General features: G+C 49.8%; 1 protein-coding gene across 1 annotated transcript in view; it reads left to right on the top strand.

Annotated features, from left to right (window-relative positions):
- The window catches only part of HCK (HCK proto-oncogene, Src family tyrosine kinase), a 42,983-nt gene that overhangs the window by 5,205 nt on the left and 20,434 nt on the right, over positions 1–17,344 (top strand). The window contains exons 2-5 of the mRNA XM_043602616.1: positions 11,319–11,433; positions 14,486–14,528; positions 14,882–14,981; positions 16,231–16,329. Of these exons, the coding sequence (XP_043458551.1) occupies positions 11,320–11,433; positions 14,486–14,528; positions 14,882–14,981; positions 16,231–16,329 (356 nt within the window). The 5' untranslated portion in view covers position 11,319. The remainder of the gene's footprint in view (positions 1–11,318; positions 11,434–14,485; positions 14,529–14,881; positions 14,982–16,230; positions 16,330–17,344) is intronic.

Here is a 17,344-nt window from a genome sequence, read left to right as displayed (position 1 = left end):
TCTCTCTGTCTCAAAAATAAATAAACATTAAAAAAAATTAAAAAAAAACCATTACGGTTATTATAGCCACCCTAGGGGGTGTGGGAATCTTAATCTCACCCCAACCAGGCTGCTCGCTGGGGGCCCTTACCCCTAAGGGTGAGGAGAAAATTACCTGCATTCAAGGGATCTTCCAGGCCTTGCACACTTTAAACGCTTCTAGAAAGTAAAGGCTCCTAAACCACTCTGCTGCTAACACATACTAAGTGCCTGGCACATGGTAGGGCCTCAGAAACATTGTAGGAATGTTGAACAACCTCCCCTCTCTTGCCTGAGATATTTCAGCATATGGGTGTATTTTAGTTAGCCCCACATAGTGATTCTTTATAATTAGCTGCCAACTTTTAAAAAAATATTTATTAGAAAGAGAGAGAGAAGTGTAGGGGAGGGGCAGAGACAGAGGGAGACACAGAATCCGAAGCAGGCTCCAGGCTCTGAGCTGTCAGCACAGAGCCCGAGGCGGGGCTTGAACTCATGAACCTTGAGATCATAACCTGAGCCGAAGTCTGCTGCTTAATGGACTGAGACACCCAAGCGCGCCTAATTAGTCGCCAAGTTTTAAAGTCAAGAGAACTCACACAAATCTGGGTTTCTGTCTTGTGAAAAACTGGCAGAGTTGGCCATAGCGAGACTAGAAATTCCGTCTCCCATGCCCATCTGCTATTCACTCACGGCGGCATCGGCGAAGCGGTGTGGGGGCCGCCCTGTAGACTAACCCTGAGCTGTCAGCTTGCACCACCCTTTCTTGGATCACTTTCCTCCCGTGGGTGTCCCTGTGGGCCCCTGTAGCCGTTTTAGTTTTCAAGTCCTGCCTCCCTATCATGACAAGGCCTTCCTTTTCACTGAAAAGGAACGTCAGGTCCGGAGAGGGTAAGTAGCTTTCTGAAAGTTACACAGAACATTAGTGCTACCATGTCTCTTAGCCTCCACCTTTCTAAACAACCCCCGCCCCCGCTCCGTTTGTCCAGTTTCCTTAAATGGAAAGTGTGCCCTTGTTCCTGGCTGGTGCCTGTGGCCACACAGGCTGCACCCTCTTCGTGTCACTGCACCCGCCGGATGGCACCGAGTAGGGCCTGCATTCTAATACTGCCCTAAGACACCCCAAGCTCTCACCATCACCCTGAAATCCTCTGGCCTGGGAGACGTAGGTGCAGCCAAGCGAATAGCAGACTTTCCCTCATCTCTGCCAGAGAAATGAAGAACCGGAGATCGGGCGTGGGAGACCTGAGTTTGGGTGCCGACGGTGCCTCAGATAAGTTGTGGTGCATTCAGCCAAGCCGCTCACTCTCCTGAGTCTCAGTTTCCTCATCTGAGAAATGGGGATAAGGAGGATACAACCTCACAAATTCACGAAGCACAAATCCTTTGAGGTCAACACACAAAAAAACAATACTCCACAGTACACAAATTCACGTAGTACAAACCTTTTGAGGTCAATTCACGTAGTACAAATCCTTTGAGGTCAACACGCAAAAAACCGATACTCCATAGTTTCCATGGACATAGGTCTCAGTTTGAGTTTCCTTAGAAACAGACCCTAGAAAAAGTCTCATATGCATTTATTATTTAGTCTCTTTGGGAGAGGGTCCCAGAAAGCCCTGGTAGGAGAGTGGGGAAGTGAGACGGAAGAGAAGGCAGCCAATAAAAGTGTGTTATCGCACCAGTCACTAGTGTGGACACCTGGAGGGCAGGGAGCCCTCGAGCTCTGAGAGCTGGTGAACGTGTTCAAGAGGTGAGGGAGCTGGGATATTTATGCACCTGCTGCTATCAGTCACTGGTTGAAGGCTGCTCCCGGGGCGGGGTGGGGGGGGATGTCTCTCTAACACTCCCACTTGCCAAGCTCACGGGCTGAGCAGACACCGATGGCCACAGAGAAATCTCTCAGGGGAAGAAACACAGGTGCTGCCTGCAGGAGTGTTCTGAAACGGTAACAGGCAAGGTGATGGGATGTGCATGGACAGGTTCACGTGCGTCAATACGCATAGGTGTAAACACAGAGGCAGAGGCTACCTGAGAGGAAAGGAGTGGCCACGGAGAGCCTGCAAAGGGAGTAATCCAATGGCATCTTAGATTTATCTGCAATGTTATGTATAAGGACGAGGTACTGTTTACCAGGCGATGAAAGGTAATTTAAAAAACAAAATACTCTCCAAAACAGAAAAGAAACTGAGAATCTGTCAACTATAAAAAAGCAACTGTAACATGGTCAGAGCAGGCATTATGGCAGCTTCAAGGTTTCCCTCTGGGGTCGGGGGGAAGATTTGGGGGCAGTTGACCTTGGAGCATGATGAGAAGCTAGGGTGAAAAGCTCTCCCCACCCCTGAGGGCAAACTGGCCACCATGTCCTGGGTGAAGGGGGCAGACTCCCATCAGTCACAGTCAGGGAGGGATGTTGCTCTTCTCCAAGCAGAGAGGAACAAACACGGATATCCCTTTCCAGTTTAAACCTGCATATGTAACTTGTTTTGATGGGGAAAGCTGGGGCTCCCAGGAAGCTGAAGGAGACTTAATTTACTTGTTCAAGAATTTATTGAGCACCTACTGCATTCTCATTTTATACTGGGATACAGCAAGGCACAAAAGAATCACTGTTCTCATGTGTCTTACATCCTATGGGAGACAGATTATAAACAAATCCCTAGGTAATATATTAGTGCATTAGGTGAGAAGCAGACTCTCACTTCAGAGATTAAATATGCAAGAAAAAATTTTTAAATGTTTATTTATTTTGGAGAGAGAGAGAGAGAGTGTGTGAGTTGGGGAGGGACAGAGAGAGAGGGAGACCGAATCCGAAGCAGGCTCCAGGCTCTCAGCTGTCAGCACAGAGCCCGACATGGGACTCAAACCCATGAACTTGGAGATCATGACCTGAGCTGAAGTCGGATGCTCAACCGACTGAGCCACCCAGGCGCCCTGCAAGAAAAGGCTAGGAAAGTCAGCCAGCACACAGCAAGGCATGTTTGACTCCAAATGAAGAAGAAAGGGAAGGAGGGAGGAAAGGAAAGCAAGAAGAAGGGAAGGAGAGGCGGAAATATCTTAGACTACAGTGCAGTTCCAAGGAAGGCTTGGCAAGGCTGCCTCGACCCCTTAGCCAAAGCCCCCTGTCACAGGCCCCCCTGGCACGGCCTGCCTCAGTATCCCTGCCACACTCCGTCATTGGCCGGGAACAGCCCATGGCAACAGTGATGATGCACTTCAAAGCACAGCAGCTGGGGCCATTGGTCAATGCCACTGTCTGCAGTCAGAGATCTGGGAGGCTCATCTTCATGGCCGCCACATCAGCTGGTGGTCAAAGCCATGAAGAATTCGGCTGGGAAGGGCTAGAAAGTGATGGGAGTTGGGGGAGGGGGTTCCCATTCTTAGCCAGGGTGGTGAGGGAAGGCCTCTCTGAGACAGAGAGGTCTGCAAAGAGACTTGGGTGGCATGAAAGAGGCTTTCTGGGGGAAGGACATTCCGGAAAGTAGCATGTGTGATGGCCCCAAGGTGGAAGCGTGGTTGGTGAATTGAGGGGCAGCAAGAGGCTAGTGTGGCTGGAAAGGAAACATCAAGGGAGGATGACAGGACCTCAAGGTTGGGGAGAGACCAGATCATGGAGCCTTGGCAGCCATAGAGGGGACTTGGCTTTTATTCCAAGTGAGATGGGAGCCTAGGAGTTGTTGAGCAGAGGAGGGATATGACCTGATTTACAGTTTAAAAGCCTTGCTTGGGGCGCCTGGGTGGCTCAGTCTGTTAAGTGTCTAACTCTTGATTTTGGCCTAAACCATGATCTCACAGTTTATGGGTTCAAGCCCCACATGAGGCTCTGCACTGACAGTGCAGAGCATGCTTGAGATTCTCTCTCTCCCTCTCTCTGCCCCCCCCAAAACAAATAAATAAACTTTAAAAAAGAAATAAACTGGGGTGCCTGGGTGGCTCAATTGGCTAAGCATTTGACTCTTGACTTTTGGCTCAGGTCATGATCTCACAACTCATGGGATCAATCCTCGTGATGGGCTCCATGCTGACAATGCAGAACCTGCTTGGGATTCTCTCTCTCCCTCTCTCTCTGCCTCTCCCCCACTCATTCTCTCTCTCTCTCTCAAATATAAATAAATAAACATTTAAAAATAGATAGATGATAGATAGATAGATAGATAGATAGATAGATAAATGAATAAATGAAAAGGTTTGCTTGTCTCTAAGAGGCAGGATTGGTATTCAGAGTTAGCTCTTTGTGACTTCAAATCCCATCCCATATTTTCCAAACTTGCCTGCCCCCTGCTTACCTTAGAGATAAAAGTATTCCAAGGAGGGTCACAATTGCCCTGGCATTCCGGACTTTAACAGGTGATCCAGAGGTAGCAATGACCATGCTAGGAATCTAGTACATGTTTGGAGCAAACAGGTGGGACAAATGCGCCTCAGGGCCAGGCCTCTGGGCGAGTCGGGCAGATGACCAGAGGCCTTGAGTTCCTCTTCAGCGTGTTGCTCTGTCACTCGCTGTTGTGTAAACGTGGGCACAACACTTGCCCTCTCTGGGGCTGCTGTTCTGCCTGTGTGACAGAGGTCTCTCCGCCTCCTTCCTTTTGAAAAGTCCAAGTTTTGAGCTCTTTGATCAGAAAGAAGCTGGGGGTCAGGAAAGGGGAGAGATGAGGAGTTGGGGTGACCCCCGCACATCCATTAGGGATAACAGTCACTTTGGGTGGTTCATTGAGAAGATCGTCAGGGAACCAGAGGAGAGGGCTCTGCAGGGCTCTGCACCCCTGCAAACTCTTTAGGAAATTGTCCCTGATGGGGGAGGACTTTTTCCCCACCTCCATGGCTGGGCTGTTCCGAGAAGGGAAAGTTCATCTAGTGAACAGTCTTGAGCCCTGGGCCCCTTGAGGTCTGCCTTCCTAAACTTCCTGTTGGGGTTCCTCGCCCTCACCCTGCAGTTCCCCACTGCAGCCTCTGGGGCTGCCCACTCCCCACCCCCACCCCCTCCCGAGGATGAGAGGCAAGAGAGCTGTGTTCTCATTCTACCTGCCAGTGACCCCCTGGGGCATCTCTGTGCCATGGATCTCCATTTCCCTGTCTGCAAAATGGGCTCTTAATTCTGGTACTGCTGACTTCAGCCAAGTATGGTCAGGCCTGTAGAAGGTCGAACACAATATATTTAGTCCACAAATATATATGGAGGTTCTAATACATGCCAGGCACTTCCTAGGCATGGTGTCAGTGCCATCAGCTGCTTGGGGTCCATATTGCATACATCCTCACCTATCCTAATGGGTCTAGTACCCTCTTCTCATCCATCAATACCTGCTGTCTACGAAGTCTTTGCCCTAAGCCATTTACACTGAAGTATGAATTGCAATCCCTTGTAAGAATTTCCTCTGCATGAGGCGGCACTCTTTGAGGTTTAAGGGGGGGCGGGGGCAGAAATCCAACTTAAACTGGCTCAAGCAGAAGAGGGATATTGTTAGAAAGTCCGCAAACACTTCCACTTTAGGAAGGGCTGGATTCAAGGGCTTGGGAATCTGTATTCCTCCATTTCTGGGCTCTGTTTTGCAACTCTCTTCCAGCCAAAGGCCAACGGATGACTCTCCTTGTCCAGGACTGGGTCACACATCCAGCTCTGCTTCCGTTACTGCAATTCCGATTGGCCAGACTTGGTCAGACTTCAGCCAGAGGCTGAAGTCAGCCCTACCCCGAAGCACGAAATGAGAATGCGGGAGAGGTGGTGACAAAAGGAAGACTGGGGAGCTGTTCTCAGAAAAAGGGGGAGCAGAGACTATGTAGGAAAGAACTATAGCTGTCCCCTTCAGACAACTTATCCAACACCTCGCTTCATATTTGGAGAAACTGAGGCCCAGAGAGTTTGGGACTTGCCTGAGCTCACATGGTGAGCTTGTGGTAGAGGCGAAAACAGAATCCAGGGCTCCTCGGCCTCAGCCCTGACAGGCCTCTGCTTGACCCTAAAAACTCCTTGAAAACAGTCTCCCTCCCGCTCCACAGGATGCCCAGGCAGTACACTGGCCTCTCTCCTTGGGCTTCACTCTGAGCACGCAGGAGGAGTCTCTAAGGCTCCATGGCCTACATGGAGTGACCGTGGGAAGGTCCCAGGGCAAGGATGCCGACCTTTCTCATATCCCTCCCATGTAGGGCCAACAGAAGCTGAATGGGGAAGGAGCGAGTTTCAGTTTCCAGGATTTGGGCAGTGACCTGAGGACGTGCCTTTGTCAGGGGTCAGCAGTTCTCAACTGGTCTGGGGCCAGGCAGGCCACTTCTGCTCTCAGAGCCTGGTTTTGAACCACAATTAGACAAGAATCATGTGTACAGAGGTTCTCAAAAGCCTTTCACATCCCTGTCACACAGGATGTCAGGCCAAACCTGAGAAGCAAGAGCCTCCTATTTTACAGGGCAGGAAATGAAGTTCAGGGGAAGTGACTTACCTGAGGTCACATAGGGTCAGGGGCAAAACCGGGATCCAAACCCGAGCATTCTCACCCCAGGTTCAGCCCTCACTCTACTACCTTGGTGGATCTCACATCTTAGTGTGGATAAGAATCTCCTGAAGAATTGTTAGCAATGCAGATTCCGGGCCCTCATCCCCAGAGACTCTGGTTCATTCGGTCCAGATCATGGCACAGGGATATGTAAGAAACAGTGAGGACTGTTGGGGTACCAACGGTAAAAATCCAGTTCAAACTGTCTTAGGCAATTGAGAATTTATTTGCTCACGAACTGGAAAAAATCCTGAGGTTGGCAAGCTTCAGGCACAGCTGGCTTCAGGTGTTCATACATGTCTTCAGGAATCACTCTGTCTTCATTGCTCGGCTCTGCTGTCCTCTGTGACGGCCTCACACTAAGACAGTCCCTCACTTTAGTTTCCTACGTCTACATCTATATCTGCCTCGACACCTGCACCTACATCTGCATCAGGAATCCTTATAGAAACAGAGTGCCTTTTTCCTAATTTTCCCAGCAAAATCCCAGGGCTAACTTTGATCGCCTCAGTCAGGGTCACTTACATCCCTATAAGTGAATCGACCACCGTTGGCTGCCAGGGGGACACAGAATTCTCTGATCGGCCAGACCCGTATCAAGTTGTCACTCCCTGAAGGCAAGAGTGGGGTTAGCCTCCTGAAACACCTTGCGCTGAGTGGGAGAAGGCTGGCTTCTCGAGGAAAAGCCAGGTGCTGTTATCAGAAGAGGGATGGATGCCGAGATGTTCACTGCTTCTCACCTAGAATGATCACGCAATTCATCTGGGCCTTGTTGGAGTGCACGTTCTGATTTGGGCGATGGGGCTTGAAAGTCTGTATTTCTAACAGCTCCTCTGTGCTGCTGCTGCTGGTCCCCACCGTGATCACACACAGTAGCCAGGCATTCTGTTACAATTCCTTTTTTTGTTTTTGTTTTTAGTTTCTTAAACGTTCATTTATTTTTGGGAGAGAGAGAGAGAGGGAGGGAGGGAGAGAGACACAGAGCATGAGCGGGAGAGGGGCAGAGAGAGAGGGAGACACATGATCCAAAGCAGGCTGAAGGCTCCAGGCTCCACGCTGTCAGCACGGAGCCCAACGTGGGGCTCGAACCCATGAACCGTGAGATCATGACCTGAGCCAAAGTTGGAGGCTTAGCCAATTGAGCCACCCAGGTGCCCCTATATATCTTTTTGTTTTTAAGTTTATTCATCTGTCTTGAGAGAGAGAGAGAGCATGAGCAGGGGAGGGGCAAAGAGAGAGAGAGAGAGAGAATTCCCAAGCCGGCACCACACTGTCAGCACGGAGACCAATGTGTGGCTCGAACTCCTAAACCATGAGACCATAACTTGAGCAGAAACCAAGAGCTGTAGGGAGGTGTTAAGCCAAGCATTGAGGGGCGCAGATCTATGTAGGACCAGCCTCTGCTGTGCTGTGATAATGGAAATGTTCTGTGTTTGTGCTGTTTGATACATTAGCTTTGAGCCCAGCCACTTGGCTGTTGAGCACCTGAAACATTGGCAAATCTTAACGGAGGTGTGCTAAACATGTAATATACACACTGGGATTGGAAGACTTAGAGGGAAAAACAAGTATAAAATATCTCACTGATCATTTTTAACTTTTTTTTTTAACTTTTTATTTTTAAGCCTAGGCCCAACGTGGGGTTCGAACTCACAAACCTGAGATCAAGAGTTGCATGCTCTACCGACTGAGCCATCCAGGCGCCCCTCACTGAGCATTTTTATATGGGTTACAAATCAGTCATTTTTTACATATTGGTGAAAATAAATGTATCTTAAAATTAATTCACTTGTTTCTTTTTACTTGGAAAAATATGGCTATAGAACATTTTAAATTACATACATGGCTCACATTACATTTCTAGGTCTGGTGGTCACGAAAAGAACATGTCTGAGGCCATTCCACACCAGGGAATAGAACAGTTCTCCTGATTTAGGGGGACTGTCACGTTTTATGCAAATTTGACTCTTGCCAGCATATCACTTTTTAAAAATAATGTTTTATTGTGCAAAAGTTGAACTAATGGGAACTCCAGTTTAACTTCTTTTTTTTTTTCTTTTTTTAATGTTTATTTACTTTTGAGAGAGACAGGGCATGAGAGGGGGAGGGGCAGAGAGAGAGGGAGACACAGAAACCAAAGCAGGCTCCAGACTGAGCCGTCAGCACATTGCCTGACGCGGGGCTCGAACTCACAAACTGTGAGATCATGACCTGAGCCGAAGTTGGACGCTCAACCGACTGAGCCACCCAGGCGCCCCTAAAAGGTTAACTTAAGTGTTGCTGTTATCTCTAAGCTTGTGGGTCAGAGGAATTGCCATGTGGTTTTGCTTTATCCCCCAGAGCATGTCCATGTTTGCTAGTAAACGGAATTGGTTATGGTCAACATTTTCTGTAGTGCTTACTGTGTGCCAAGAACCTTTACATTTATCAACTCATTCAGTACTCACCACCACCCTGTGAGGGAGAGCCCCACCATCAGGTCTCAGAGGTGACCTTGGATCATGCACGAATATGCCCTCAGAGACCCATCCCTCTGTCCCCTGTGGCTATCTTGAATATGTAAATTGACGATATAAATGAAATTCAGTAGGTACTCAGAGAAGCAGAAGGAGCTGTTCTGCATCACAGCAGTGTTCTTCCCAGAACCTTCTTATGTAATCAAAATATATGCAATGTAATATAATTGTATCCCATACAGAACCACACACTATGCGTCTTATTAGAACTGTAATGCATACGTATCACAAATCAAAGAGAGGTGTTTTAAATGCATACAAGTACATTATAAAGCAGTGATTAATTGTGATAATTTTTCAAATTAATGATCCAGCACTCTGGGAGTCTGAACCAATTCCTTACTTTATTCACAACAGACAGGCAAGTGAAGCAGAAACCGCTTAAGTCTTGAAGTGGTAAATTGTTGCCAGTTCCCACCAGGACAGACAAAAACATCCTTGTGATTAAAAATCTTTTTTTTTTTTTTTTTAAAGTAACTCCACTGAGCCTACGAATATGGACTTTTTTCCTTAAACCACAAACATGTGTTTATTTAGCCAGATAAGTATAACTGAGGTCTAATTGCTTTGGAAGAAATGCGTAATTGTGCAGAGATGAGGAAAACAATTACTCTCTTATGTGGATGCCTATGGCGTGTCTTCTCAGCAAATACATGTGGGCATTTTGAGAGAAGAAATAAAACATTTCTGCCACTTTCTGCAATTAAGTTTTGACTCTGATCAGGCAAACAGGTTTTCTTTAAGTATCTTTAAATTTCATGAACCCATCAGCAAAGTCTGTCATCCTTACCTCCCAAATGTCGCCCTGAATCTGTCCATTGCTTACAGATGTCCTCGATGGTCACCACCCCAGGTCAGGCCACCATCCTCTCATGCCCGGACTCCTGCAGTGGACAGGGTTCCCTGCCCTGCCTCCTACAGTCCATACGCCACCCGGAAGCCATTATTTGAAGTGCAAATGAATCCCATCATTCTCCTGCTTAAAACTTTACATGGTTTCTCATCTTTGGAATTAAATCCAGATTGCTGGTTGGCTGTAAAAGATATGGCAACCTTGTGCCATACCACACACTCCTCTTCTATGCCTGTGATCTCCAGCCACACTGGCCTCCTTTCAGTGCCTTATTCTCTCCAAGCACCTTCCAGCCTCGGGGCCTTTGCACTTGACGTTTCCCTCTGCCCCGAGCACCGTTTCCTTAGAGTGTTACACGACTTGGCTGCTTTGTGCCGTTCGGGTCCCAGGTCTGACGTCACCTCCTCAGAGAAGCCTTCCCCAATCATCCTGTCTACAGAAGCCCTGCACTGTTGTGTTCTGTCACATCCTTTTGAATTGTCCTCACACGTTTCACGAAATGTACCTTGTTACGTACTTGTTTGCCTGTTTTTTGTCGGTGTCTCCCATTCATCTCCAGGGTGAGCTCTTTTAAGGGCATGACCTTGCTTGTCTTATTCGTGGCTTCGAAAAATACTCAATAAATCTTTGCTGAGTAAATGCAGGAGGGAATGACCAAATAAACCCACAAGAGGAAGAAAAGAAGGAAGAAAGAAAGAGAAAGGGAGGAGAGGAGGAAGGAAACTAGTGCAAGGCAATTGTAAAATGATACTAAGGGCTATGGTGCCTTGACTATGATCATTTAGCTAGATTGTTTGAGCCATACGATGTGACCTCACCTTGGTCGTTTCATATAAAATGATAATTTATTACATAATAATAGTGTGATTTCATTTTACTGTTTGCTCTGAGCCCCACGCTGGGCTGAGTATTTCCCCGCCTACATGTTTTCTCACCCTTCCAACACCCTGAGAGTAGGCTACAGTATTATTATCCCCACTTTGCCGATGAGGAGCTGAGACTGGGGAGCAGGGCGAATGATAAGTGTGGTGTCGGTGGGGTGGAGGGGCCACGTGTCAGCTCAAGGCGTTCTGATCCCAGACCTGTTGTGCCTACCACTCACACTGCTCCAAGGCTCTGCATGTTGAATTTTGATGATCATCATGATTCATTGTCTGGATAAGTTCCCCGTGGCAGGGGTCCTCGGTAGCAGGACTGTGACAGCTAGTCAGCCCTGTGTGGGTATGTGGCCGACATGGACGTGGGGAAACCCAGAAGTGGCAAGGGCAGAGTGAGCTTGTGTGGCAAGGGTGGGGTGAGTGGGGCTGGTAAGGGGGGGGGGTTGGAGACAGGGTAGGGGAGAGGGAGCCAGTCTGAAGGCAGGGGGCCCGGAACTCACCATCCAAGACTCCCCTGTGTGGGGCTCGGGGCAAGCTGGGCTCACTTCCCTTCTCTCTGCCGCAGGATGGGATGCATGAAGTCCAAGTTCCTCCAGGATAGAGGCAAGGTCTCAAAAACCGAGCCCAGTGCCCTGCACAGCCCCGTATATGTGCCGGATCCCACGTCTGCGGGCAAACGGGTGAGTGGGGGAAGAAAGAGGAGTTCAGTAGCCTGTGGGCTGCCCCGTGCTGCCCCAACTCGCCCTCACATCCTTCTGTGTTTCCGAGGGTGAGCAGGGTGTGTTGGGGTGACATGGAGCTTACCCTTCACCGGCAGATGTAGCCCCAGCTCTCTGGGCTACATCTGCTCCGAGTACCCAGGGCAGTGACGGCTCTCCCGGTCCCACTGCCCAGGCCCTGGCCTCTCAGCCTGGGCTCCAGGGACCAGGTCCTAGAGGGCACGAGAGTGGCCCCGAGCCTGGGCAGTAGCATGAGCGGTGCTGAGAGTTGTGAGTGACCTGACCAGTAGCCAACAGTTAAAGTAGAGGCAGTGATCATGGTAACAATTGTGGTAACAGCAAGAGGGGTGGGAGTAGAACGGCCAGCGCAAAAGCAGTAAATAAGAGAAGCGGTCACACTCGTAGAGGCATCTGCTTGCTTACCTTCTGCTTAAACAGAGCTTACGAGGAACCGAGCCTCGGCCCAAGGGCTGTACGGTTGTCAACACCCTGAAGCCTCACGGTCACCCTAGGTCACGATTTTTATCATGCCCATTTTCCAGGTGAGACGCAGAGCTTCATAACGTGCCGGAGGCCACGTCGTTAGTAAAGGGTAGAGGCGGGATTCAAACCCAGGCAGCGCAAGTTCCAACCGCTCGTGAGGCGTGGCGGCAAGGGCAGGAATAGTGGTGATCATGGCAGCCAGTGTAGCGGGAATCTCTCGCCGCGGCTTTTTTTCCAGGAAGCAACTTCATTCGTGCCGGCCCCGCTCAGTTGGGGTTTGTCCCTGAAGCACCGAGCACCGAACGTCACGTGGCATCGTTTTTTTAGTGCATTTTCGATGTCTTTGTCTCCCATGGATGATAACGCGCACAAACGTGTAGTCTGATTAACTGGTCGCAGGTCACAGGGTCATGAGGGGTGTTGTCACAGAGGCGCACAGCCAGGTCACCTTGAAGTTGCTTTGTTTTGTTTTGTCCTTCTCCTTAGGGAAGGGACCCTCCCACAAACAGCAGCACCACTAGCCAGGTAGTTGTGATGGTAAAATAGGAGAGCGGCAATGCTAGACACGGGTGGTGCCAACAGTAACGCCACTGGCACGGGTGGTGACGGTGGTTATACCAGGAGGAGCAGTTGTAACAACCGTTACCATTATTGGAACACCTGCCGTGTTCCGGGCAACTGGGGTGAAGTGTTTCTACATCGATAGTCCCCACCGAAAGCTGTGAGCCAGGACTTATGCCACTTGAAAGCCACTGTAACTGAGGATCGAAGAGGTGAAATGCCTCCCCGGGGGTCATACAGCTGGGCAGCAACAGGGCCGGGTCGCTCTAACCCCAGGGCTGGGGTTCTGTCTTCTCTGGAGTCCTTGAGTCCATGCCCTTATCTGAGATCATCTAGGGAAGCACAGCTTCTGCTTACGGTCTCTAGAGGTGGGGGTGGACTGCTTCCTGGCCTCTCTCCATTCTGCTTGCCCTTCCCCAGCGTGATGTCTAGAATCGGACTAATTCTGGGAATGGGCAGATGATGGAATAGTCAGTCGCCTCCCTCCCTCTGACACTTGACCTCTATTAATACAGCCTGCGACTGCATGAGCTTCTCACCAGTAATGTCCTGAACTGACATCCTAAACCCTAAGTCACTCCTAGATCTGTTCCTTCCTAAACTGTGTGGCCCTGGGCCCTTTCTGTGGCTAGGATTCCAGATTCTTGGAGTCCCTCTAGCCTGGCACCTGTGGGAGGCCGAGGGTTTTCTCTCACTAGTTTTTGGTTGTCTCCTGAGCATCAGGTTTAAGGGATGCTATTATCAGCCTTTCGTTGTTCTCTTGCAGAGCATTAGTTCAGTGATGAGTTAGTAAGTGTTCTTCAGACAGAGGGTTCCTAGGCCAAATCAGTTTATAAAACACTGGGTAAAACAGGGTCCTTTCTGGGGCACCTGGGTGGCTCAGTCGGTTGGGTGTCCAACTTCGGCTCGGGTCACGGTCTCACGGTTTGTGGGTTCAGGCCTGTGTCGGGGTCTGTGCTGACAGCTCGGGGCCTGGAGCCTGCTTCTGATTCTGTGTCTCCCTCCCCTCAGCTCCTCCCCTGCTCACACTCTGTCTCTCTCTCAAAAATAAATGAAGATTAAAAAAATTTTTTTAAAGAAACAGGGTCCTTTCTTGTGGAAGTCCTCAGAGCTTTCATGAATCTTAATGCGCTTTGTGAATCTCCCCCCAAAAAGACATACTTGTCATCATTTTCCACACCTGTTTCTGTAAGTTCACTTATGTGTGCAACACACAAATACATTCCCCTTGAAAAGATAAATCATCCAGCCCCAGTTAAAGCTACAGTTTCTTCTCATCAGTGGCCCCTCTCCCCAGAGGCATCAACTGTTGTCAGTTTGGTGTGGACCCTTGCAAACCTTTTTCTATGAATTTACACTCACACGCATACAGTAACGTGCACAGAACATATTTAGGATGTGTGTGTATGTGTTCTTTATATATGTATCATGTTTATCCTTCTGAAGAACTAGCTTTGTTCACTCAACAATGTATCTTTAAGGTCTATTTGCTCCAGGAATGAAGTCCCTCCCCCTCCATCCCCCACCCCCACCCCCCCGCCTCCACCGCCTCGGCTAAGGGCTGCTCAGAGCACCGCAGTGGATGCCAGTTCCCTCTGGAGGAACAGTTTCTTTCATAATTATAATGGAGCCTTTATGCATGGGACATACTGGAAGACCTACAGTTTCTTCAAATGTATCATAGAAAACACTGATCTGGACCAACCCCTCACCATATGTCAAGGTGGGAAGAACAGGCCAGTGTCCCCCAGTATGCCCAAGGCCAAGGCCACAACCCAAGCGACCTGGATCTTTGTGGTGCCTCTAATGCGCTGTGTGACCTCACATCGGTTCCCAGCCCTCTCAGGTCCTCCTCCCATGACACACAGGGCTGAGATGAGATGCTCTCCGGTATCCTTTTGGACACAGACCTCCTGTGGCTCCCTACACACTATTGGATTCATCCCCTTCTCCCATTTCTTCCCTGCAGCGGCCTGACAACAACAACGACAACCCACCAGGGCCGACGGAGGGTAAGTATTGGGCAGACGAGTGGCGGAGTCTTGTGTAAAGGATTAGGTTAGGTTCTCAGTCAGAGTTTAAGGCCCAAATCCCAAACAGTCAAAACCACGCTTGCAAATCCTTTCAGTTGCTCGCAAAGTACTTTGTACAGGCTATTTTGTTTCTATTACACTGTCTGGTAACACAGACAAAACACCATTAGCTTTAAACTCCAGAATCCCGCCCCACATGGCAAGATGCTCATACCATGAGACAGATCCCTCAGTGGCTCCGGGGCTGGGTGCTGGTTGTTGGGATGGGAAACACCCAGGACTGTGGCGGTGCTCAGATAAAGCCTCACCATCCCGTGTCTCTCTCCCTGCAGGTCCTGACGACATCACTGTGATTGCCCTGTATGATTACAAGGCCATTCACCATGAAGACCTCAGTTTCCAGAAGGGAGATAAAATGGTGATCCTGGAAGAGTGAGTTTCCCACTCCTAAGACGTAGCTACCTCCAACACTCAATGTGCTCTCCTCTGTGCTTCAATAAACAGCCTGATAGACTATCTTTAAAAAAAAAAAAAAATGTCTATGTAGGGGCACCTGGGTGGCTCAGTTGGTTAAGCGTCCGACTCTTGGTTTTGGCTCATGTCATGGTCTTGCAGTTTCATGAGTTTGAACCCCACGTCTGGCTCTGCACTGACAGCAAGGAGCCTGCTTGGGATTTTCTCTCTTTCTCTTTCTCTCTCTCTCCCTCTCTCCTCCCCGACTTGCACTGTCTCTGTGTCTCTCAAAGTAAATAAACTAATAACAATTTTAAAAATACATTTATTTATTTATTTTTGAGAGACAGTGTGGGTGGGCAGGGGAGGGGCGGAGAGAGAGGGAGTCAAAGAATCCCAAGCAGGCTCTGCGCAGAGATCGACGCGGGACTGAAACTCACGAACCGTAAGATCGTGACTTGAGCCCGAGCTGGACGCTTAACCGACTGAGCCACCAAGGCACCCCAACAGGCTATCTTAAAGTAGGGAGTAAATGGCTGATAAGAACCTCATCATAATAGAGGAGAAAGGGTTTGCTATTAATCTGGATGAAAGCCACCACAGAGGGCCTTGTGTACTTACTAGTGGTGCACATCCAGGTGACAGTGAACGGGCGAAAGGCTTTCTCAAGGAGACTTTCCTTGGGCTCCTGTAATTAAGGTACAGGTTTATCTATGGACCAGACCTGCTGAGGTACGTTTGCATTCAGGAATCCCCAGATCTCGGAGTTTGCTACCTCCAATCCCCAATACTCTTCACCATATGGAGGGGGGGAGGGATTGTAGTGTCACTGTGAGATGGGGCTCAAGAATGGGAGTGCTTGTCCTTGGTCAGACCACTCTGGTTCTCGGCCCACAATGAGTCCACCATGGGCACAGGGCCCCATACCATGAGTAGGGACCCCTGCAGGTCCCGGGGAAAAGAGTGAGGCCAGAGACCTAGGGTTGTGGGCTGGGAATGCAGGGATAGGGCTTGATTCCAGACCCTTGGACGCACAGTGGGGACTGTTGTAAAGATCCCTACCCTAATCATGGAGTGCGTGCTGGGGACTGGTACAGTAGCGGCCTTGCCCCTTACCCTATCAGCTTCCTGGGGTTGGGGGTGTATTCTAGGCCAAGGTTGGGGGGCCCAAGAAGACTGGGGGGATTCCCTCTGCTCCCTGACTCCTTTGCTCCCTCGTGTCCTTCAGGTCTGGGGAGTGGTGGAGGGCTCGATCCCTGGCCACCGGGAAAGAAGGCTACATTCCAAGCAACTACGTTGCCCGCGTTGACTCCCTGGAGACAGAGGAGTAAGTATTCCGTTTTTCCTGCCCTACAGAAGGCAGTGTGGGCTCTATCAGGTTTGTTCCTGCCTCAGGGCTTTTGCACTCGCTATCTCCCCTCTCTGACACACTCTTCCTAGGGATCTTGGCTTGCCTGGCTCCTTCTCACCCTTCATGTCCGAGAGAGGACTTCCTTGACCATCCTGTCTAACGTGGATCCCTCCGGGCCTCTGTCTCTCACGGAGACCTGTTTTATTCCCTTCTGAACACTCCTCGCTAGCAAAAACAATCCTGTTTCTGTGGTTGCTCACACGTTCACTGCCTGCCTCCCCCTCCAGAATGGGAGCAGGGGCCTTGCCTGTCTGTGACTGCATCCTGGGCACAGGCTGGCATGCAGTTGGTACCCGATACGTGTTGGTTGAAGTACACGGCCTGTGCCAAAGAGGGTCTTCTGAGAGACGAGCCAGCCCACGCTTGTTCAGTCACCCTTCGTTTGGTTCATTCGATAAATACGCACCTGCACGTCACCAACCCTGTGCCGGACTGGGGACTGCAGGATCCAGGAAGACACAGCCGTGCCCTCAAAGAGCTCCCTGTGACCCAGCGTGCTTGGCTGCAGGCTCTTCTTTGCGTCTGTCTTGACTCTGAAAACATAGACGGTTATACGTCATTTATGCACCCAGCAGCCCCGTTCCAGGGACACTAGGGGACTCAGACAGGGTTTTTCCCTGGAGACGTTCACAGCGTGGTGGGTGGGACCGGCGAGTACAAAGATGGCCATGCTACAGGGCGACGAAAGGGTCCAGTTCAGGACGAGCCATTCAAAAAGTTAAGACACGGCAGTCCCTACGGTTTTCTCTCCTCTGCCTCCTCCCTCTGGTTGACGGTTTGAAATACTGACCAGTTAAAAATGACAACGTTTGGGCTTTTTTTCCCCATCTTAAAGTCATGCTCTTGTTAGTGCATTTGAAACCTCTTTGCCTTGTGAAGTCTCCCTTCTTGTGGCCGTGAGGAAGGCCCCTCTCCTACCACGGACTCTTCT

Source organism: Prionailurus bengalensis, chromosome A3 (genome assembly GCF_016509475.1).
Source record: "Prionailurus bengalensis isolate Pbe53 chromosome A3, Fcat_Pben_1.1_paternal_pri, whole genome shotgun sequence".
Taxonomy (NCBI): Eukaryota; Metazoa; Chordata; class Mammalia; order Carnivora; family Felidae; genus Prionailurus; species Prionailurus bengalensis.
Note: the sequence above shows the minus strand (reverse complement) of the source record. Positions and strands in the feature narration are given on the sequence as shown.